General features: G+C 44.5%; 1 protein-coding gene across 1 annotated transcript in view; it reads left to right on the top strand.

Moving 5' to 3' along the window:
• The first annotated feature begins 5704 nt into the window (after positions 1-5704).
• Positions 5705-25705, top strand: part of TXNDC11 (thioredoxin domain containing 11) — a 71274-nt gene continuing 51273 nt past the window's right edge. The window contains exons 1-4 of the mRNA XM_056534131.1: positions 5705-6081; positions 8306-8522; positions 16564-16661; positions 25234-25363. Coding sequence (XP_056390106.1) covers positions 5957-6081; positions 8306-8522; positions 16564-16661; positions 25234-25363 — 570 coding nt within the window. The 5' untranslated portion in view covers positions 5705-5956. The remainder of the gene's footprint in view (positions 6082-8305; positions 8523-16563; positions 16662-25233; positions 25364-25705) is intronic.

The raw sequence follows: 25705 nt of genomic DNA, 5'->3' as shown, positions 1-25705 counted from the left end.
ATTTTAACCATATTAGTTGAATACAAGTATACAGAATAATAGCTGAACACCCATTTTAACTCAAACTGGGCATTCACAAAATATGAAAATACCATTAACAACATAATTCAAAAAAGTTTACGTATTGCCTTCTGAGCGAATAATTAATGACCAAACATATAGGAATAAAACATGACTCCATTTTCCATTAAGCCTCAGTATCTTTTTAAGGTTTAATTTTTTTTGCCAAATTGTTAATAAAATGTTAAGTGTGGATAGCCTGTTTCTGTATTTTTATATGTTTGCCTTTTAATATCCTCTTGTATGTGTCATTTTGATCTACCTGAAATAAACATAATACAAGATTACCATTGTTATGTGTTTGCTTTGTGGAAGGAACATTTTGTCTCACCTAATGCTAAATCATAACTCTGTACAGAGGGTGGACTCAGGATATCCAATGTTATTTACTTGATCTGTCAGTGGCTTTATAATGTTATGGCTGGCGTGCATTCTAGTAATGATGTATTACATATGTCCAGAACAGTCAAAAAGTTAATGCACACAAAATTAGTGGTGTTGCCTGTAACCACTTATTATAGTCTACCTATCATCAGATAAACCCCCTTATACAGGGCGATTTTTCGGCAAATCAGTGTTCCTAGGATTGCTTGTTTCCAATAATCAACCTGTGTAAAAGGGCCAGCGATACGTTGACAATTAGATTGTTCATTGGTGTTTACATTTTTTTTTTCTATGGCCAATAAAATTTTTGTTGTTGGCCGCACTTTGCTCTGTGTAAACAGGGAATGTTTGTCCAAAAATGAATTTAATGGGCCACACAAATGATCCATCTTGTAGATTGGCAGATTTACAGAGCCTGTTACAAGGATTGAGCATCATGCGGGAGGGTTGCAACATCGTTGGATCGTTCTGGCGGCCCTTTCCTGAAGTTGACCATACTATCCGCAATGGATTTTTAACCCCTTAAGGACCCAGCCAATTTTCACTGTAGGACCCGGCCATTTTTTGAACATCTGACCACTTTCACTTTAAGCATTAATAACTTTGGGATGCTTTTAGTTATCATTCTGATTTCGAGATTGTTTTTTCGTGACATATTCTACTTTATGTTAGTGGTAAAATTTTGTCGATCATTTCTTGATGAAAAATTCCAAAATTTGATGAAAAAATTTAAAATTTAGAATTTTTTTAAACTTTGATGCTCTCTGCTTATAAGGAAAATGAATATTCCAAATAAATTATATATTGATTCACATATACAATATGTCTACTTTATGTTTGCATCATAAAGTTGACATATTTTTACTTTTGGAAGACATTAGAGGGCTTCAAAGTATAGCAACAATTTTCCAATTTTTCACAAAATTTTCTAAATCGAAATTTTTCAGGGACCAGTTCTGTTTTGAAGTGGATTTGAAGGGCCTTCTTATTAGAAATACCCCATAAATGACCTTGTTATAAAAACTACACCCCTCAAAATATTCAAAATGACATTCAGAAAGTTTGTTAACCCTTTAGGTGTTTCATAGGAATAGCAGCAAATTGAAGGAGAAAATTCAAAATCTTCATTTTTTACACTCGCATGTTCTTGTAGACCCAGTTTTTGAATTTTTACAAGGGGTAAAAAGAGAGAAATCTTGCTAAAATGTGTAACCCAATTTCTCTCGAGTAAGGAAATACCTCATATGTGTATGTCAAGTGTTCAGCGGGTGCACTAGAGGGCTCAGAAGGGAAGGAGCGACAGTGGGATTTTGGAGAGTGAGTTTTTCTGAAATGGTTTTTGGGGGACATGTCCCATTTAGGAAGCCCTATGGTGCCAGGACAGCAAAAAAAACAAAAACACATGGCATACTATTTTGGAAACTACACCCCTCAAGGAACATAACAAGGGGTACAGTGAGCCTTAACACCCATAGGTGTTTGATAAATGTTCATTAAGTGGGATGTGAAAAGGAAAATTTTTTTTTTTACACTAAAATGCTGGGGTTACCCCAAATTTTTCATTTTCACAAGTGGTAAAAGGAGAAAATGTCACTGTAAATTTCTAAGTGAATTTTTTTGGAGTAAGGACATACCTCATGTCTGGGCGTAAACAGCATGCACACCGGTCTCAGAGGTGCCGGAGATCAGTCAGGGTCCTTGAGCTGTGTATTTCTCCTATGGAGCCAGAACAGTGGGACCCCCCCCTCAAGGGGCATTACATGACCCATTTTATATTTTTAAAAAAATACCCCCAGAGGTCTTATCAGTTTTTTTTTTATTAAACATTTTTTTGGGCAATTTAGTGGTTTTATGGGGTTAAAACTTGGAATGTACTCTGGACTTGGTACATTGGGGTCAAATTGGGGAAAATGAAAATGAAGAGGGAATAATTTAGTACTCCATGGAAGTGTGATACTACCTGAAGCAATCCTTAATGCAGAGGCCCGGCTGATCGGGGCAAGTGTCACATTGAGTGGTGGTGTCCTTCCGAATCCCCCTCTTGTAACACACTCTGCATTTTTTCTGGGCTCGTCGCTTCTTTCCAGTGTGGGGGACCTCACCTGGAAAGTGTTGGCCTGGGACGATCCTGGCACCTATAACTTCAGTTCCTTGGGCGCTCCGCCCTGCTCTTTCCCGGTCAGCAAAGATCAGGACCTTTAGGACTTCTTCTTCTTAGAACTGAAGGTATGTCCCTGTGTTGCCAGCATTCCGGTACAGTACAAAAGAGTTGTACATGGCAACCTGTACCATGTAGACAGCAACTTTCTTGTACCATACCCGTGTTTTCCGCATGGCGTTATATGGCTTGAGGACTTGATCAGAAAGATCAACTCCCCCCATATACCGATTGTAGTCCAGAATACAATCGGGCTTGAGGACCGTTGTTGTGGTACCTCGCACAGGGACAGGTGAGCTGCCGTTACCATGAATAGTGGTCAGCATAAGAACATCCCTCTTATACTAGACCAGCAACAGGTTTTCATGGGTAAGGGCACGGGACTCACCCTTGGGAATAGGTGTCTTAACAAAATTTAGAGGGAGGCCTCTCTGGTTTTTCCGCACGGTCCCACAAGCGGACGTCGATCTGGCGGCAAGGGATGTGAAGAGAGGGATGCTGGTATAAAAGTTGTGTCCAGCAATGGGTGCACAAGCTCCCAAACGATTTTCCCGCTAACAACCAGAGTGGGGGAACAATCTGGGGGTTCAATATGGGAATCTCGTCCCTCATACACTCTAAACTTGTAAGTGTACCCGGAGGTACTCTCACAAAGTTTATAGAGCTTCACGCCATATCGCGCCCACTTCGAGGGAATATACTGGCGGAAGATGAGTCTCCCCTTAAAACTGATAAGAGACTCATCAAACCGAGAGCTCCCTAAGCGGTACGTAGGCCTCCAAAAATTTGGCCCCAAGGTGATTGATGACCGGCCTCACTTTGTAAAGCCGGTCATAGGTGGGATCACTTCGGGGTGGACATGCCGCATTATCTGCATAATGAAGGCATTTCCAAATAGCCTTGAACTGCTTACGTGTCATGACCATACTGTAAAGCGGGGTCTGGTAGAGGACGTCCCCGCTCCAGTACTGTCTGACCCTTGGCTTTTTGACCAGGCCCATATGCAGCAAGAGGCCCCAAAATGTCCTTATTTCTGCTGCACTGACGGCGTACCATTCATTGGACCTGGCCAAAAAAGAATCAGGGTGGTGGGCGATGAACTGCCTGGCGTACAGATTCGTCTGCTCCACCATGTGATTGACAAAACTGTCACTGAAAAAAATAACTGAAATAGTCAATTTCAGTGAATCCAGAATTGTCAATCCGGATTCCTGAGTCGCCAACAAACAGCGTAATCCGTGGCTGATAACCCTCTGGAGGTCTCCAGACAGGTTCATCGGAAGGGGGCTCCGGTAAACTTGTCTGGGGGGTTGGACTCCTAGTATGAGTGGCATCACCACTCGCACTAGTGCCGGCCACTATCATGGGGGGGTGCGTGGACTTGCCTGGCGGTACAGGGGGCTCATCATCACTGCTAGATGATGAGGAGGACGATGAAGAACACAGGAATGTTGGATCTTCATCGTCCTCACTGGCAGATTTGGAGTCGGACGCAAGAAAAGTGGCGAGCCATCACCTTTTTTCTATGGTTGGGCGGAATGTACTGCGTGTGTGCGCTTGGTGTTTACTATATATAACGGTGTGTGATTACAAATCACACACCGTTATATGGGGGGGGGGAAATGGGGGGGGCTAATGCAGCGCCCTAAACCCCTAATAGGGCCCGGGTCACACTGAAAAACTGCAGAAGACCCTTGGGGACCTATTAGGGGGTCGGGGGGGGGGGAATTTTTTTACTTTTTACCCTACCTTTCCCTAGGATGTATTATTTCCCTGATCTATGGGGGGCTTCTTTTCTTCTGTGGGGGCTCCGATCTCGGCAGAGGGGGGGGGGGGGGTCCCTGGCTTCCTCCAGCAGCTCTGACCGCTGACTGAACTCAGCCAGCGGCGGGAGCTGCGGGAAGATGCTGTTAACCCCTCCCCTGCCGACTGCTATTGGCTGGACGATCCAATAGCAGCAATCCTGGGGGGGTGACGAAATTGCCACCTCCCCATAGATACAGTGGGTGATAGGGGGTGTATCATACACCCCCGATCACCTTGTATCTGCGGGTCAGCGGGTCACACGTGACCCGCATCGCCAGAATAGCTGCAAATCGCATGTCCAAAGTATAGGGGATAAGATGTCTGATCGCGGGGGTCCAGCTGCTGGGGATCCCCACAATCTCGGCTGCGACACCCCAGACATCCGGTGCACGGAGCAAGCTGGATGACTGGTGATGCGGGGCAGAGGCTCGTGATGTCCCAGTAATGTCCAATCAATACAAGTCTATAAGAGTGGGCGTGACGGCCATCACGCCCCCTCCCATAGACTTGCATTGAGGGGCCATGACATCATGAGCCTCCGGCACTGCACCCAATGCTCTAAACCAGTGTTTCCCAACCCAGTCCTCATGCACACCAACAGTTCAGGATTTTAATTTTTCCCTGTTCTATTCCGATGGAGTAAATGAAAAAACCCGGAATGTTGGTGTGCCTTGAGGACTGGGTTGGGAAACACTGCTCTAAACGAACGACAGGTGCAGCAGGGAGAATGTGGGGGTCTTCAGCAGCAGGACCCCCAGGATCTGACATCTTATCCCCTATCCTTTGGATAGGTGATAAGGTGTCTAGTACCCCTTTAAGTGGAAATCTTGGGTGAGTTCCCACACTTTTTTTTTCCCAGGACTTGACCCCTGATTAAGAGGGTGTGTGGTCTGGGGTCTATGTTTTTTTTTGGGGGGGGTCTGGTTTGGGGTCCATGTTTGGTCTAGGTTGGGGATCTCCTATGTTTAGGGGGGGTCTGTATTATTGAAGAGGCTCTTGAGCACCTCTCTCCATTTAGCAGGTCTGTCCCCTGAATGTGTTTAGAAGAACTGTATTCATTGTGAAGGGGTCTTCCCACTATTTGATATAAATGCTGTAGCTTTCTGTTCTACATAAGAGACCTTTGTCCTCCCCACATCAGATGTTGCTGCCTATCTGAAGAAAGTTGTGAGCGCCTGAAGCCGGTTTGGTCCATGAAGGGTTAACTAGCTTCTTTCTCCTTCTGTGCTGCCCACCTGCCCCGTGTACCTAGCGGAGCTGTCATATGGGAGGGCGGCACGTCATGTGTACGGCGCTGAGGGGCGGGCTGCGGGCTGACGGTGCTGGAGATCTTTTTGCGGTTGGAGGCGGGGAGCAGAGCTTGGTGACGGTGCCTTCAGCTTCCCTTTGTACACGCTCCCCCGCCCATGGCTCGGCTCAGCCGCGGAAGTCCAGTGTGATAGACGTGGCGGCGTCCCGTTCGCGCTGGTGGCGGCCCCGGGGTGTGATGAGGAGAAACCCCGTCCTGCCCCCAGCGGGCTCGGGCCGCCCCTCTGCTCTATAAGCGGAATGCAGAGGCCGGCCTGGCTGCACGTTAAGCGGCTGCTGTGCCTGATGGGCCGGAGGCCTGACCTGCTGTGCGGGGCCATAGCGCTGAGCTGCGCCCTCCTCGTGGCTCTCAGGTTCACCTGCAGGTAACTACAACCCCCACCCGGATAGGACTGAGGGGCTGACACTGCTGCGAGGGGTCAGTACATGTGCATTACATGTATCCTAGTCTCCTGGACAGTGTATACATGTATCCTAGTCTCCTGGACAGTGTATACATGTATCCTAGCCTCCTGGACAGTGTATACATGTAGCCTAGTCTCCTGGACAGTGTATACATGTAGCCTAGCCTCCTGGACAGTGTATACATGTATCCTAGTCTCCTGGACAGTGTATACATGTAGCCTAGCCTCCTGGACAGTGTATACATGTAGCCTAGCCTCCTGGACAGTGTATACAGCGTATCCTAGCCTCCTGGACAGTGTATACAGCGTATCCTAGCCTCCTGGACAGTGTATACAGCGTATCCTAGCCTCCTGGACAGTGTATACAGCGTATCCTAGCCTCCTGGACAGTGTATACAGCGTATCCTAGCCTCCTGGACAGTGTATACAGCGTATCCTAGCCTCCTGGACAGTGTATACAGCGTATCCTAGCCTCCTGGACAGTGTATACATGTATCCTAGCCTCCTGGACAGTGTATACATGTAGCCTAGTCTCCTGGACAGTGTATACAGCGTATCCTAGCCTCCTGGACAGTGTATACAGCGTATCCTAGCCTCCTGGACAGTGTATACAGCGTATCCTAGCCTCCTGGACAGTGTATACAGCGTATCCTAGCCTCCTGGACAGTGTATACAGCGTATCCTAGCCTCCTGGACAGTGTATACAGCGTATCCTAGCCTCCTGGACAGTGTATACAGCGTATCCTAGCCTCCTGGACAGTGTATACATGTATCCTAGCCTCCTGGACAGTGTATACATGTATCCTAGTCTCCTGGACAGTGTATACATGTATCCTAGTCTCCTGGACAGTGTATACATGTAGCCTAGCCTCCTGGACAGTGTATACAGCGTATCCTAGCCTCCTGGACAGTGTATACAGCGTATCCTAGCCCTCTGTGCGGTGTATACAGCGTATCCTAGCCCTCTGTGCGGTGTATACAGCGTATCGTTGCCCTCTGTGCGGTGTATACAGCGTATCGTAGCCCTCTGTGCGGTGTATACAGCGTATCGTAGCCCTCTGTGCGGTGTATACAGCGTATCGTTGCCCTCTGTGCGGTGTATACAGCGTATCGTTGCCCTCTGTGCGGTGTATACAGCGTATCGTTGCCCTCTGTGCGGTGTATACAGCGTATCGTTGCCCTCTGTGCGGTGTATACAGCGTATCGTTGCCCTCTGTGCGGTGTATACAGCGTATCGTTGCCCTCTGTGCGGTGTATACAGCGTATCGTAGCCCTCTGTGCGGTGTATACAGCGTATCGTAGCCCTCTGTGCGGTGTATACAGCGTATCGTAGCCCTCTTTGCGGTGTATACAGCGTATCGTAGCCCTCTTTGCGGTGTATACAGCGTATCGTAGCCCTCTGTGCGGTGTATACAGCGTATCGTAGCCCTCTTTGCGGTGTATACAGCGTATCGTAGCCCTCTTTGCGGTGTATACAGCGTATCGTAGCCCTCTTTGCGGTGTATACAGCGTATCGTAGCCCTCTGCGGTGTATACAGTGTACGTTTGCTGTCCGGGCAGGCTGGGAATTGAAATTTTGCAACATCTGGAGGGCCACAGTTTGAGACCACTGGTCTAAACACTGTGCCCAAAGGCTAAATGGATCTAATTTACCACAAATTGCCACGAATTTCTGGCGTGATTTTTTTGGCAACTCAGTTCAGTTTTTAACTTGTTTCACCTATGAAAACCACTTGGCCAATACTGCATTACAAGACCACAACAATTTGGTGTTAAGTGCACAGTTTTGCAGGGAAGCGATTGGCCACATGGCGCACTACAGCTGTCTGCGAACCTAGCCTTACCCACAGCTATATAATGGCCCCGTAAGATACATCTCAGCTGCTGCAGAACTGGTTTTGAAGGGACACTATGGGGGAGATTTATCAAAACCTGTCCACAGGAAAAGTTGCCCAGTTGCCCATAGCAACCAATCTGATCGCTACTTTCATTTTTCAGAGGCCTTTTCAGAAATGAAAGAAGCGATCTGATTGGTTGCTATGGGCAACTGTGACTTTTCCTCTGGACAGGTTTTGATAAATCTCCCCCTACATTGGTAAAAAGTGTACATGAGAACTGTTAATATGAATTTCATCTTGCTGCTGCCTCACACACATTTGTGTGTTTTTTTTTTTTTTTTTTTTAGCCGCGCTAAAGATGTCGTCATGCCAGCAAAGCCGCCGATGCGCTTTTTCCACACCCACTTACCGGTAGTGGACCTGTTCTTCGGCCAGATTGACTATGCAGATCACCTCCGTCAGGACTCTGAGATAACCTTGTATTTCCTGTATGCGCCCTGGTGTGCACAATCCATCGCTGCGAGGGATGAAATTGAGCATGTGGCCAATAAACTTGCAGATCAGGTAAAAATATTGGTTGTATACTATGTTAAGAAAATACCTCTTCTAGAATATTTTTATTTCAATATTGTGTTAATATATACTGCTCAAAAAAAATAAAGGGAACACTAAGATAACACATCCTAGATCTGAATGAATGAACTAATCATATTAAATACTTTCGTCTTTACATAGTTGAATGAGCTGACAACAAAATCACACAACAATTATCAATGGAAATCAAATTTATCAACCCATGGAGGTCTGGATATGGAGTCACACTCAAAATCAAAGTGGAAAACCACACTACAGGCTGATCCAACTTTGATTTTATGTCCTTAAAACAAGTCAAAATGAGGCTCAGTAGTGTGTGGCCTCCACGTGCCAGTATGACCTCCCTACAATGCCTGGGCATGCTCCTGATGAGGTGGCGCAACTTGGCGTTGGTGGATGGAGCGAGACATGATGTCCCAGATGTGCTCAATCGGATTCAGGTCTGGGGAACGGGCGGGCCAGTCCATGGCACCAATGCCATCCTCTTGCAGGAACTGCTGACACACTCCAGCCACATGAGGTCTAGCATTGTCTTGCATTAGGAGGAACCCAGGGCCAACCGCACCAGCATATGGTCTCACAAGGGGTTTGAGGATCTCATCTCGGTACCTAATAGAAGTCAGGCTACCTCTGACAAGCACGTGGAGGGCTGTGCGGCCCCCCAAAGAAATGCCACCCCACACCATCACTGACCCACCGCCAAACTGGTAATGCTGGAGGATGTTGCAGGCAGCAGAACGTTCTCCACGGCGTCTCGAGACTCTGTCATGTCTCACATGTGCTCAGTGTGAACCTGCTTTCATCTGTGAAGAGCACATGGCGCCAGTGGCGAATTTGCCAATCTTAGTGTTCTCTGGCAAATGCCAAACATCCTGCACGGTGTTGGACTGTAAGCACAACCCCCACCTGTGGATGACGGGCCCTCATACCACCCTCATGGAGTCTGTTTCTGACATTTTGAATGGACACATGCACAGTTGTGGCCTGCTGGAGGTCATTTTGCAGGGCTCTGGCAGTGCTCCTCCTTACACAAAGGTGGAGGTTGCGGTCCTTCTGCTGGGTTGTTGCCCTCCTACGGCCTCCTCCACATCTCCTGATGTACTGGCCTGTCTCCTGGTAGCGCCTCCATGCTGTGAACACTACGCTGACAGACACAGCAAACCACCTTGCCACAGCTCGCATTGATGTGCCATCCTGGATGAGCTGCACTACCTGAGCCACTTGTGTGGGTTTTAGACTCCGTCTCATGCTACCACTAGAGTGAAAGCACCGCCAGCATTCAAAAGTGACCAAAACATCAGCCATGAAGCATAGGAACTGAGAAGTGGTCTGTGGTCACCACCTGCAGAACCACTCCTTTATTGTGTCTTGCTAATTGCCTATAATTTCCACCTGTTGTCTGTTCCATTTGCACAACAGCATGTGAAATTGATTGTCAATCAGTGTTCTTCCTGAGTGGACAGTGTGATTTCACAGAAGTGTCATTGACTTGGAGTTACATTGTGGTGTTTACGTGTTCCCTTTATTTTTATGAGCAGTGTATTTTGTAAAATTTTACCATGTATAAAGTCTGGCAATGTGTTATGTATGGTAAAATCTTCATCCTCACCATCCCCGGATGTTCCTGTTCACAGGGATGGTGAGGATATGTAGTTAGGAAGTCTCCCTCATGCCATCTCCTCATGATTGACAGCCCACGTTACCCATCTGCTACCTGAGCAGACTAAGCAGAGCTTTTAATCACGTGGAGTGGGCATGATTACTGCGCAGCCAACTGGACTAGGTAAGTATAACTCCCCTCCCAGGTTACTACTTACATGGCCAGCGGAGAGAGTTTCTAACTTCATATCCTCGTCATCCTTGTGGGCAGGAACGTCCCCCTGGAATGGTTAGGATAAAATGTCACCATATATAACACATTGCTTGGTTCCCTTTTTATAGAGGTTAACCAGTCCTGACACCTGGGTCTGACCCCTGACACCCCTACTGATCAGCTGTTTACAGAGGCCACAGTGATCGTGTGACAACTGGTCTATTCAGTGTTTACTGCTCTACCTTGTTATTGCTACATATTACTGCAAGGAACTGCAGCGTTGTCCTGTTCATTTGAATGGCACAGCTCTGCAGTTCAGTGCATCGCCGCTGCTAATATGGAATTGTTAGGACAAGCAGTAGTACACGTGAAGAGTGTAAATGCTCACACAGCCACCATGGCCTCTTCCAATAGAATCCGACCTCTAGGACTCCCCTGTGATCTCTCCCCACTGCAAGGAGTAGTGTATTGGCACGTACTCTATGCATTATCTATGGTAGTGCCAGTGAAACCATAGTACAGTGATCCCTCAACTTACAATGGCCTCAACATACAATAGTTTCAACATACAATGGTCTTTTCTGGACCATTGCAAGTTGAAACCATACTCAACATACAATGACAATCTGGCCAAAGACTGTCCAGATCTGTGAAACTTTTCAATGGCCGAGAGAACTGACCAATCAGAATGGGCATTCACTGGTAAAACCCCTGTATTACTGAAGTGTATGCACTGACCGGTGTCTGGTAGCGCCCCCTACAGTACAGGGAGGTACAACATGTTCTGTACTACTCTTTACCTGTGCCAGGGTTATCTGCTCCTTTGGACACCATGTGAGGGCGGCTCCATGTTACTTTTTTAGGACATTGCGTGTACTGTGCAGGACCCCGAAGAAGCTCCTGTCCTCTACATAGACCAGTGTTTCCAAAGCAGGGTGCCCCCAGCTGTTGCAAAACTACAACTCCCAGCATGCCCGGACAGCCAAAGGCAGCAGATCTTTCTTACTTTTATATGTAAGGACTTGAAATATAGAGAGAGAGAGATATAGAGAGATAGATATATTTTTTATATATATATATATATATATATATATATATATATAAAAATTAAATAAACAGTGGCACACCAGGTGTCAGCAAAAATAAAATGTGATTTATTCCAGAGACGTGTAGGCAACGTTTCAGCTGCTTCACATTTTATTTTTGCTGACACCTGGTGTGCCACTGTTTATTTAATTTTTCTGTGTTTGGAGGGGTCCCCAACCTAGACCCGACACAGTAGGCACCCGAGCACTTTTTCTTACCCTGGAGTGCTGCTTTCCTGCTTTTCCAGTTGGACACCACTTCACTCAAACAGGTCACTCCCTACAGGACCTCAAAATCAAGATCCTGAAAGGAAACTTCAAGAACACCCAGGAAAGAAAGACATTTGAAGCCAAAATGATAGTTCTTTATGACTCCAAGAACAGAGGACTTAATGTGGATTTAAGCTTCTTATCCCATTATCAAAATTTCCTATAACCTTTGCTAAACTCTCTACTCTCTCCCTGCTCTAACACCATCACACCCCTGCTCCCCCTCCCCTGCCTAGTCTTATCTTCAGTCTATGGTTCTGTAGTAAAATTGTCTGTCCAGCGTAACCACTATTCTCACCTCTGCTCTCCAGCCCCCCCCCCCCCTCCTCATCCTTATCTGTATCTATCGTCCTATTGCTATACAATTTATGGCCCAACTTAATGTCCATTCTCCACTAATGTTGTTTTAACGCCTGCATATTTTGTGAGATAGAACCTGTGTTTTCTCCTTGTGAGCTCAGAAATGCTTATGACTTGATAAAGGGAGGAATCCCGAAAGCTTGTCTCTACAAAATCTTGTTAGTCCAATAAAAAAGGTATTACAAGATACTGCAACTACCGATGATTTTGCTTTTTGCATCACTGGACTAATACGGCTACTCCTAACTAATCTACTATGGAAGATACCGCATACAGCCGCTTAACAACGAAAATCTTCAAGCTCACCAGAAAGGAAACACAGCTTCACAGTGATATATACTTCTTGTCTCACTGTAAGAAAAGAAGACTCATCCCCAAGGGATTAAGGATCAAAAATCCAGTTGCTACAACGCATAACTCGCAATATGCGCAAGATCTCTGCCAACGCACCAGCGAAAAACTTAGGAACCATCTTATCCACCTTCTATACAGGAAAATACAAGACATTCAAAATACAAAAACATCCCTACTTCAGTTTTTACAAGAACAGGATCAACACATGGCCAAACAAGTGGGAATGGATATGCAAAACTTCCACAACCACCAAATAAGAGATCTTTTCATGAAGAAAAATAAGAAACTGGGCAAACTCTCCCAAAATTTCTACAAGCACCAAACAGAGAGGAATATTAGGATCACTGCAAACAATAGAAGGACTGAAACAACCAATGGTCCCACAACTACGCCTGACATCAATACAGACAACTCTGGAATTATAAACATTTCAGATTATGAACTTTCCAAGCCTGAGAGATCTGTTCTCTCTAAAGGACTCTCATTCTGTCCAAGCACCAAACTAGATGACATTAAACTATACTCAGACTTGGAAGAATTCTTTAGAAGACTACGACTTAAAGAATTCTTTCATGACAAAGGGGACACAACCACTACCACCTTGGATTACAACATCAAGAAAAAGAATTCCCACTTCACCCCAGCACCAGGACGTAACAGCAAACTGGACAGCTACATTGCAAGCTTCAGACTAAGAACAGCATCCTTAGTCACTAAACACCACCATAAAACCTACTACAACCTCTCAGTATTGGAAAGAGAGGCCATCAAAAACTTAAGAAACAATCAAGCCATCACAATCAAACCAGCAGACAAGGGAGGAGCAGTAGTGATCATGAACACCCAGGACTACATCAAAGAGGGAAACCGACAATTGTCAGACACTACATACTACAAGAAACTGACAGAAGACCCCACCAAAGAATTCACCATGGAACTAAGAAAATTGATTCAATCCTTCCCAAAGGACTCACAAAAAGGATTAGAGACACTCATACCCACTGATCCCAAAACAGGGACATTCTACATGCTCCCAAAAATCCACAAATCTGGAAACCCTGGCAGACCAATAATAACAGGTATGGACACACTAACTGAACAGATATCTGGTTTGATAGAAAACACACTAAAACCCTTTGTTACACGCACCAGCAGCTTCATACAGGACACCACTGACTTTCTTAACAAACTGAGTCAGATTACGAACTTGCCTGCCAACTCCATATTGGTAACAATGGACGTAGAATCTCTGTATAGTAACATCCCACACAGAGATGGAATTGAGGCCTGCTCACTCTTCCTCTCCTCCCAGACTCACAACCAGAAATACAGCCCTCAGATCATCACCAAACTTATAGAATTCATTCTCACACACAACTACTTCAGCTTCAACAATGAAATATATCTACAGACGATGGGAACTGCTATGGGGACCAAGATGGCACCACAATATGCCAATCTGTTCATGGCTGACCTTGAAGAGCGATTCCTGAATACCCAAATTCACAAACCCTACAGATACTACAGATACATTGATGATATTTTCATTGTTTGGACTGAAGGAGAGGATAAACTCAAACAATTTCATGATGCCTTCAACACATTTAATCCATCCATCAAACTCAAAATGGACTTCTCTACAGAAAGTGTAAACTTTCTGGACACCACTGTAACTATAAACAAGGACACAATACAGACATCTGTATACAGAAAGCCCACAGACCGATCCAGCTATCTACACAATTCAAGTTCCCATCCGTCCCACACCAAGAAAGGCATAATATACAGCCAAGCCATCAGGTACCACCGCATCTGCTCCAACCCTGATGACAGAGACACACATCTACAAACGCTAGCTGAGAAATTTAAACAAAAAGGTTACAAACCAAGGACCATCCATAAGAAAATCCGCTCTGCTCTTCAAACACCACGTGAACACCTGCTGCAATACAGAGAGAAACAAACCTCATCACGCATACCACTGGTAGCCACATACAATCCCACCCTTGAGGAAATACGCAAAATCATCAAGGACCTGCAGCCAATACTAGCAGAAGATGAGGTGTTAAAGCAAATCTTTCCTGAACCACCCATCTTGGCCTTCAGACAACCACCCAACTTAAAACAAAAACTGGTCAATAGGAAACTACCCACAGACACATCAGATACAGACAATGGGACCAAACCCTGCGCCAAACCGCGCTGTAAACTCTGTCAACACATCTGCACAAATTCTGAGGCCTCCCACAACAACAAGGCATACAACATCAAGGGACAATACTCCTGCACCACAGAGAATGTAGTCTACATGATACAATGCACCAAGTGTGACCTGGGATGTTACATTGGCGAGACCAGTCAGCCACTCAACAAAAGGATGAACCTCCACAGATCGTCCATCAACAACCATAGAGAAAAGGACTATTGCACCCCAGTTGGACACCACTTCACTCAAACAGGTCACTCCCTACAGGACCTCAAAATCAAGATCCTGAAAGGAAACTTCAAGAACACCCAGGAAAGAAAGACATTTGAAGCCAAAATGATAGTTCTTTATGACTCCAAGAACAGAGGACTTAATGTGGATTTAAGCTTCTTATCCCATTATCAAAATTTCCTATAACCTTTGCTAAACTCTCTACTCTCTCCCTGCTCTAACACCATCACACCCCTGCTCCCCCTCCCCTGCCTAGTCTTATCTTCAGTCTATGGTTCTGTAGTAAAATTGTCTGTCCAGCGTAACCACTATTCTCACCTCTGCTCTCCAGCCCCCCCCCCCCCCCCCCCCCCTCCTCATCCTTATCTGTATCTATCGTCCTATTGCTATACAATTTATGGCCCAACTTAATGTCCATTCTCCACTAATGTTGTTTTAACTCCTGCATATTTTGTGAGATAGAACCTGTGTTTTCTCCTTGTGAGCTCAGAAATGCTTATGACTTGATAAAGGGAGGAATCCCGAAAGCTTGTCTCTACAAAATCTTGTTAGTCCAATAAAAAAGGTATTACAAGATACTGCAACTACCGATGATTTTGCTTTTTGCATCACTGGACTAATACGGCTACTCCTAACTAATCTATATATATATATATATATATATATATATATATATATATATATATATATATATATATATTCTACTTATTTTTCTTTAATCCTCACCTTTTCCTATTTTTGGATGACATTTTGGTGCCTTCAGAACCAATTACCAGGTTTCCATAGAGTTCTGGTCTCAACATACAATGGTTTCAGCATACAATGGTCGTCCCAGTACCAATTAATATTGTAACTTGAGGGACCACTGTACAGTGTTAGGGTATCGTCGGTGGTCCCATAGACGATGCATGGAGTGTGGGCCGACCCATTGCTCCATATAGTGGGTAAGAGTTGTGACCCTGTTCTGGAGATCACAGGGGTCCATCCTCTTGGATAAGAAAGGTTTTTAAGAGCTGGAATACCCCTTTAAGTCTCTAGAGCTCTGCACTGAGCACTTGTTCAATATATATATATTTCTAGTATCCCAGACACCACTATGTCATATGCCCAGGAGAAGGACCCTTTATCCTAAGTCTTCAGAACTATCTAGTGTCTTGAGCTATATATTTATAATATAATATTTAGAATTTCCACACGGAGTGGAGCAGAACATGCAGGTGCTAGGACTGCTTGGAAATGTGCTGTTTCATAGACGGCAGTGCATTTCCGTGCCGACTCTGCAGAATGACTAGACATGAGTATTCTTTCTGCGGATGCCAGAATCTGAACTTCTGTGGAAATTCTGCAATTTGAACAGTGCAGCCGAATCCTATTGAAATCAATGGGCCTCTGCCACTGCGGAATTCTGCACGAAAATTCCATCGTCTGACCATAGTCTTTAGAAAGAGATTCTCTTTAAAATAATGGGTATCGTAAACTACTTGCCCTGAAAGACCAAGAAATGTAAACAATGCAATTAAACTGTATAAAAAATTCCTTTAAATAAAGCAGTTTTCTAATGTTTTGTGCACAGTGCACCTATATGGAGGAACTTCACATTGACAGCATCATTCTGAGAGCGAGATACCATTGTTTATTTCTGGAACATTCTGTGGTTGAAAAGCTTCATGTTTTCCTGTATTAATCTTCTAGGTACTTTTTGTGGCTATAAACTGCTGGTGGCATCAGGGCAATTGCAGGAAACGAAGAAATTTTTTCTATTTCCCAGTGATTAACTTGTATCATAGGAGGTAAGTGGTCACATACAGTCAGTTACACCTTAAAGGGGTACTCCGCTGCTCAGCGTTTGGAACAAACTGTTCCAAACGCTGGAGCCGGGATCTCGAGACGTCATAGACCCGCCCCCTCATGCCGTCACGCCCCGCCCCCTCAATGCAAGTCTATGGGAGGGGGCGTGACTGCCGTCACGCCCCCTCCCATAGACTTTCATTGAGGGGGCGGGGTGTGACGGCATGAGGGGGCGGGGCTACGACGTCACAAGCTTTTTTTATACTTCTCCTTTCTGCTGGATCCACTCCCGGGCTGTGGCTCAAAAAACTGTAGTTGCAGTATTACAATAAAAACAAAACTGCAGTGTGTGATGGCAGCCGTAGCCTGATATTCTCACATGTGCTGATTTTCCACAGTGGATAATCCACAGCATGCAAATTTACCGAAAATCACCAATTTCAGAGCAGATTCTGTAAATATACTTTTTGTTTTGTGAAATCTGCATTTGTAGATTTTGCTCTGGATCTATAGCAAAATCTAACCCAACTGGTTAGTATGTGGTTGGTGATTTACCCTCTTTTTGGGGGGGTTAGATTGATATTTATATTATTACTCCACCAGTTATAAAGGAATCTGTAATTCAGCACTAGTACAAGTGATATTAAAAGAATCAAAAAGGGTCAGGACAGACTATGCTTTATAGTAACACTGCACTATATCCCTAGCAAACAGTCTTTTGAATGGGGCAGAAAGACAATGTGTCCCTAGCAAACATTCAGTTTCAAATGCTTAAGTCTAAATGTCAAAGCAGAGCGCCCCCTATACTGTGAGCATAGAACAGTCAAGAACTAGGGGAACATGTCTTATAGTCCTATAAAGATTTTTTTTTTTTATAAATCCAGCAGCTCTGGGGTCAGCTAACCTTAAATTTTTTACTGTATTCAAAAGCCTAAGATCCATACCTGGCATATAAGAACTTGGTGATTAGGGCTAGGTTCACACGGCCGTTGTCTCCCGTCGAGATTATCTCCGTTATTGCCTCCTAAACGGACCATTGTACTAACGGATACAATCTGATGCAGTGGGATGCTATTTGGTGGCATCCATTTGCATCAGTTTTTCATCCGTTAGTATCAGCCGTCTACAGACTCCTGCAGTGTTAAGGGACTACTACTACTACTCCCATCATGGAACAGACTACTTTCCATGATGGGTGTAGGAGTTCCCTGCTTCGGGAGTTCGCAGGCGACTGGGAGGCTAGATTAGTTGTTGTGCTACTACCCCCATCATGTAACAGTCTGTTCCATGTTGGGGGTAGTAGTACATGGGCTGAGGGATTGATCGCACCGGTTATCACTTCCGAGACCCGATGCGATCAGAAGTTATCCAGGGAGCACGTGGCATGCCCTTCTTCCCTGGATGTACATAGTGTGTTTTACTTTCATTTTCAAATACCCCGCTGGGAGCCCTGAATGGCCCCTCGGTACCGGCCATTCAGGGCTCCCAGTAGGGTATTTAAAAATGAAAGTAAAACATGCACAATCTACATCGCAAGGTTGCGGAGCATGCCCCCTTCCCCCCTGGTTAATAACTTTTGATCACATTGGGTCTCAGAAGTGATAACCGGTGCGATTAATCCCTCAGCCTCTGGACTACTACCCCCAACATGGAACAGACTCTGTTCTATGATGGGGGTAATATTACAAGCACTAATGTAGTCTCCCCAGCAATCTGCAGACTCCTGCAGCTGGGGGAACTACTACTCCCATCATGGAAAGAAGTCTGTTCCATGATGGGAGTAGTAGTCCCACAACACTGCAGGAGTCTGCTGATGTCACCTCTTCTGAGCATGCTCAGCAGTAATAACGGATATTATAAACCAGGTGCAAACGGATGACATTAAAAGTTCATTCATTTGCCATAGACTTCAATGCTAAATTTAAAAGACCCGTTTTTCATCCGTTATTTTTGACAGCCTCAAAAATTCTGCATTTAACGTCTTTTGGCCGTCAAAAATAAGATTACAAACAAAATGGATGCAAACAGGTGATAAAGACTGTAAAAAAAAAAAAAAAAAAAATCCCATTGAGATCAATAGGATCCTTTTTACAGTCGTTTGCAACAGTAATAAATGGATTGCAGAACGGGGATTTTTTGCTCGGGGCAGGCGGCCGTGTGAACAAGCCCTTAGTTGCACAGTATTCTGGTAGCCTGATTGTTATTGGCTGTGTTAGAAGTACACTGAGCAGCATGGGCAGAATTAACCCCTTAAGGACCTAGGGCGTATGGATACACCCTGGCTTTCTGGTACTTAAGGCCCCAGGACGTATCCATACGCCCGTGGGAATTTCTGTCCCCACCGCCTGCTGATATCGATCAGCAGGCACCCCGCACAAATGCCCAAGGGGGGTCATCAGACCCCCCCCCCCCCCATGTCGGCAATCGGCTCAAATCGCAAGTGAATTCACACTTGAGATTTGCGCCGATTCGGGTCTATGGTGACCCGATGACCCGGAATAGAAGGGGGATCGCGGGTGTCCAAGACACCCACTATCCCCCTGAAGTGATAGGAGTGAGGTGGCAGGGATGCCACCCCTCCTATCCCTGCTATTGGTCATCAAGACACGATGACCAATAGCAGATTGGGGGCGGGGGGCTTTACTTTCGGTTTCCCCGTCCTGCCCACCCACAATAGGCGAGGCAGAACGGGGAAACGACACAGGACCGGCACCGAAGTCCACTCATCCATCGGCGATGGCAGCGGGCGACGATCGACGGAAGAAGAGGACGACGACGCAGCTCCGTGGATCCTACGGAAGCCGGTGAGTTGCTTAGCAACATCTGGAGGGCTACAGTCTGAGACCACTATAGAGTGGTCTCTAAACTGTAGCCCTCCAGATGTTGCAAAACTACAACTCCCAGCATGCCCAGAGAGCTATTTAGGCATGCTGGGATTTGTAGTTTTGCAACAGCTGAAGAGCTACAGTTTGAGACCACTGCACAGTGATCTCTATACTCTATACTGTCGCTCTCCAGATCTTGCAAAACTACAACTCCCAGCATGCCCACATAGCAGTTTGCTGTGTGAGCATGCTGGGATTTGTAGTTTTGCAACATCTGGAGATCACTGTGCAGTGGTCTCTAAACTAGAGCTCTCCAGATGTTGCAAAACTGCAAATCCCAGCATGCCGAAACAGCTGTCTCGGCATGCTGGGAGTTGTAGTTGTGTACCTCCGGCTGTTGCATATCTACATCTCCCAGCATGCCCTTCGGCGATCAGTACATGCTGGGAGTTGTAGTTTTGCAAAAGCTGGAGGCACACTGGTTGGAAAATACTGAGTTAGGTAACTGAAGGTTTTCCAACCAGTGTGCCTCCAGCTGTGGCAAAAGTACAACTCCCAGCATGCACGGTCTGTCAGTACATGCTGGGAGTTGTAGTTTTGAAACAGCTGGAGGTTTGTCCCCCCATGTGAATGTACAGGGTACATTCACACAGGCAGGTTTACAGTTAGTTTTCTGCTTCAAGTTTGGGCTGCAGCAAATTTGTCGCCGCAGCACAAACTCCTAGTGGTAAACTCACTGTAAACCTCCGCCAGTGTGAATGTCCCCTAAAAACACTACACTACACTACACTAACACACAATAAAGGGTAAAACACTACATATACACCCCCTTTCACTGTCCCCCCCCCCCCCCCCCCCCAATAAAAATGAAAAACGTATCATACGGCAGTGTTTCCAAAACGGAGTGGGAGTTTAGCAACAGCTGGAGGCACCCTGTTTGGGAATCACTGGCGTAGAATACCCCTATGTCCACCCCTTTGCCATCCCTATGAAGTCCTCAAATGTGCATGGCGCTCTCTCACTTCAGAGCCCTGTCGTATTTCAAGGAAACAGTTTAGGGTCACATATGGGGTATTTCCGTACTCGGGAGAAATTGCACTACAAATCTGGGGGGCTTTTTTCCTTTTACCCCTTATGAAAAGGAAAAGTTGGGGTCTACACCAGCCTGTTAGTGTAATTATTATTATTATTTTTTTAAACGAACATGCTGGTTTTGCCCCATACTTTTTATTTTCACAAGCGGTAAAAGCAAAAAAAGACCCCAAAATTTGTAACTCAATTTCTCCTGAGTACGGAAATACCCCATATGTGGTCGTATAATGCTCTGCTGGCACACAACAAGGCTCAGGAGTGAGAGCGCACTATGTACATTTGAGGCCTAAATTGGTGATTTGCACAGGGGTGGCCGATTTTACAGCGGTTCTGCCATAAACACAAAAAAATAAATACCCACATGTGACCCCATTTTGGAAACTACACCCCTCACGGAACGTAACAAGGGGTATAGTGTGCCTTAACACCCCACAGGTGTTTGACAAAATAGTTGGATGGGAAAATGAGAAAAAAATTTTTGCTAAAATGCTGGTGTTACCGTAAATTTTTCATTTTCACAAGGGAAAATAGGAAAAAAGCCCCCCAAAATTTGTAACCCCATTTCTTCTGATTAAGAACATACCCCATATATGGATGTAAAGTGCTCTGCGGGCAAACTACAATGCTCAGAAGAGAAGGAGCGCCATTGGGATTTTGAAGAGAAAATTTGTACGGAATTGAAGGCAACGTGTGTTTACAAAGCCCCCATAATGCCAGAACAATGGACCCCCCACATGTGACCCCATTTTGGAAAATACACCCCTCACGTAATGTAATAAGGGGTACAGTGAGCATTTACACCACACAGGTGTCTGACTGATTTTTGGAACAGTGATCCGTGAAAATTAAAAAATGAAATTTTTCATTTGCACAGCCCACTGTTCCAAAGAACTGTCAAACGCCAGTGGGGTGTAAATACTCACTGCGCCACTTATTAAATTCTGTAAGGGGTGTAGTTTCCAAAATGGGGTCACATGTGGGGGGGGGGGGGTCGACTGTTCTGGCACCACGGGGGGCTTTGTAAACACACATGGCCCCCGACTTCCATTCCAAACAAATTCTCTTTCAAAAAGCTCAATGGCGCTCCTTCTCTTCTGAGCATTGTAGTGCGCCAGCAGAGCACTTGACGTCCACACATGGGGTATTTCCATACTCAGAAGAAATGGGGTTACAAATTATGGTGGTCATTTTCTCCTATTACCCTTGTAAAAATGTAAAATTTGGGGAAAACACGGCATTTTTGTGAAAAAAATTACTTTTTTTCATTTACACATCCAACTTTCACAAAAAGTCGTGAAATACCTGTGAGGTGTTAAGGCTCACCGTACCCCTTGTTACGTTCCTTGAGGGGTGTAGTTTCCAAAATGTGACTCCTTCTCTTCTGAGCATTGTAGTTCGCTCACAGAGCATTTTACGTCCTAACATGGGGTATTTATATACTCAGAAGAGATGGGCTTACAAATTTTGTGGGGCATTTACTCCCATTACCCTTTGTAAAAATGATAAATTTGGGGAAAAAACTTTAGTGAAATTTTTTTTTTCATTTACACATCCGACTTTAACGAAAAGTCGTCAAACACCTGTGGGGTGTTAAGGCTCACTGGACCCCTTGTTACGTGCCTTGAGGGGTATAGTTTCCAAAATGGTATGCCATGTGGGTTTTTTCTGCTGTTCTGGCACCATAGGGGCTTCCTAAATGTGACATGCCCCCCAAAAACCATTTCAGCAAAATTCCCTCTCCAAAATCCCATTGTCGCTCCTTCCCTTCTGAGCCTTCTAGTGCACCCGCCGAACACTTGACATAGACATATGAGGTATTTCCTTACTCGAGAGAAATTGGGTTACAAATTTTGGGGGGATTTTTCATCTATTATCCCTTTTAAAAATTCAAAAACTGAGTCTACAAGAACATGCAAGTGTAAAAAATGAAGATTTTGAATTTTCTCCTTCACTTTGCTGCTATTCCTGTGAAACACCTAAAGGGATAGCAAACTTTCTGAATGTCATTTTGAATACTTTGAGGGGTGCAGTTTTTATAATGGGGTCATTTATGGGGTATTTTTTCATAAGAAGGCCCTTCAAATCCACTTCAAAACTGAAGTGGTCCCTGAAAAATTCCGATTTTGAAAATTTTGTGAAAAATTGCTGCTATACTTTGAAGCCCCCTGATGTCTTCCAAAAGTAAAAACATGTCAACTTTATGATGGAAACATAAAGTAGACATATTGTATATGTGAATCAATATAACATTTATTTGGAATATCCATTTTCCTTATAAGCAGAGAGCTTCAAAGTAAAAAAAAAAAAAAAAAAGAGAAAATGCTAAATGTTCTATTTTTTTTTCATCAAATTTTGGAATTTTTCACCAAGAAATTATGCAAGAATCGACAAAATTTTACCACTAACATAAACTAGAATATGTCACGAAAAAACAATCTCGGAATCAGAATGAAAGGTAAAAGCATCCCCGAGTTATTAATGCTTAAATTGACAGTGGTCAGATGTTCAAAAAATGGCCGGGTCCTTAAGGTATATTTGGGCTGGGTCCTTAAGGGGTTAAAAACATTTTTTCAGTACACCACTAAAGTAAGGGCACTGCACATTTGCTGAGGATATGCAAAGTTACTTTCTGGTCTGTACCAGCCATCTGCTAGTTTCAGAATTTCATTGTAAATGATATTTGATGGTTTCTAGTGTTTTCCACTTTGCTACAATCCTGAAAGTATTATAGTTTCAGTAATTTGAATACATTGAATTTCCTGAGTGCAGATGGTTAATTGCAATAAATGGGGCTTACAGGACAGTTGTGTATACTGCACACCTAGTGGACATTGTGTGTAGTATTCATCCATCTACAGGTAAAATGTTATTAAAGTATATATTTAATATTTACCTTAAATGTTTCACAGTGAATGATTTTTCATCAAATGGATTAAGGTCCTAGTAAATAGAACACGGTTATTCATTTAGGTATGAAACAATCCTACACTCATCTCACATATGTAAAAGTTAATATCCTACAGTATTTATGAAGTCCTATTCACACAGTGGAACAGAGTACTTTTTTTTTTTTTGTTTTTTTTTTGGCTATACCACTTGCACAGTATGTGTTTGGGGAACATGCCAGCACTCTTACTCCCGTTTTCTTCATTAAATATTGAATTTTTTTTTTTTTTTTTACAAAAGATCTTTAATTTTTATCAGTAACTACATATTTAAGTTTTTGGATCTTACATTAAAGACCTGCACACCACTTGCATATAACACTCAAAGACATATAATCTACTACATTCCCCCTATGGAAAACCTGGATAGTGAGCAAGAGGATCCTCAATGAATAATACATATTCATACATATATAGATTTTAGGCCACACGGAGCAACTGAAATGCTAAAACGCAATAGATACAAATAAACTTACAAAATATACTGTACAAATAGTGCCAAAAAATGTAAACATTGATAAAGAAACTGTATGCAATATGTGTGACCCAAATAATGAAAATAAAATTCTAGTGCAAAGAGTATATGAATGTTTAAAGGGGTACTCCACTGCCCCAGCGTCTGGAACGTTTAGTTCCAGACGCTGGGTGCGGGCTTCGGGGGTTGTGAAATCACGGCCACGCCCCTCGTGATGCCATGCCCCCTTAATGCAAGTCTATGGGAGGGGGCGTGGTGGCTGTCATGCCCCTCCCATATACTTGCATTGAGGGGCGTGGCCATGACATCACGACCCACGCATCCAGCGTTCGGAATCAAATGTTCCGGATGCTGGGGCGGTGGAGTACACCATTTAAATAGGCAGCACTTTTAGAACTACAGATCCCAGAGGACTGGAAAAGAAAAAAGACCCCAAACCCCAGCTCAGCAATGCATTACACTGAAAAGACCACAAAAAGTAATGAGCAGTGCTAAATATAACGGTGAAATCAGGGAGACACTCTGCAAACCGTAGGGGAACGATCTCCACACGTGACGCTGCCGTGACTGAGGCGCGGGCCTGCCTCTAAACCTCACTGCACACACAGGGCTGCTGCTGGGAAAACCTGTGTGTTCACTCAAAGGAGAAAATGCAGCAGGTTTCCCACTGCACAGCAGATTTTATACACAATATGTGACCCTACTCTAAGGGTGTATCCACACGTACAGTATCCTGCATATATTTGATGTGCAGGATTTGAAGCTGTAAATTTTATGCTGCAGATTTCAGTGTAAACTAAATGACTAAACACAGTTTTAAATCTTCAGCTTCAAATCCTGCACACCAAATATACGCAGGATACTGTACGTGTGAATACACCATTATTGAGCAGTTCAAGAATATGTTCCCAATGTCTTTTAGCTATAAAAAGGATCAGAACATGAAATAGGGCTCTTGTGGGGGTTTCAGATTATGAGGTTGCCCTGAATATCTTGAACTCTGCAGTCCATAGCCTGAGAGCCATGGGAACAGTGAATGTGTATTTCTCCTAATAGCCTTTCTTTTGTATTCCCTGATGCGCTATGTGCAGCCTGTACAGAATGTAATAGTCTTCATAAAAGAAGCATCTATAAACCTTCTGCCCTTGTTGTAAGGCTTGATCCTTTTTGTACAAGTTTTTCATAGCGGCTCTTTATTTATTTATTTTTTATTGTTGTGACCTGTTTTTGCTTGCAGTTTTGGACCCATTGAGTATAAAGGCCCCTTGACAGCAGCATATATTGAGAAGTTCATTCGAAGAGTCATGAGTCCGGTTTCATATATTCCTTCAGTCGAAAAATTAAAGGATTTCCTTTCCAACTTAGAGGTATTGTCCGATTGCAGTATTTTTTTGTGTTTTGTTTTTTCTTTTGGCTGATTAAGGCTCAGATTTATCACTTTGTGAGAGACTAAAAACTGGAGTTATTTGCCCACAGCTACCAATCATGGCTCGGCTTTAATATCTTAAAGGCCATCTGTAGTAAATTAACACTTATACACTTATCCCCTGTGGATAGGGGATGATCGGGGGGGGGGGGGGGGCACAGGGCTGCGGCTTGTGGGAGACGTGTGGATGCACCGTTAGCGCCTCTCCCGTAGCACTGTATGCGGAGGGGGGCGTACGGTTGGTGCCATGCGCATTAGCCGCTCTCACAGAGCAGCGATGCTG

The sequence above is a fragment of the Hyla sarda genome, chromosome 8 (genome assembly GCF_029499605.1).
Source record: "Hyla sarda isolate aHylSar1 chromosome 8, aHylSar1.hap1, whole genome shotgun sequence".
Lineage (NCBI taxonomy): Eukaryota > Metazoa > Chordata > Amphibia > Anura > Hylidae > Hyla > Hyla sarda.
This window is presented reverse-complemented; position numbering and strand designations above follow the sequence as displayed.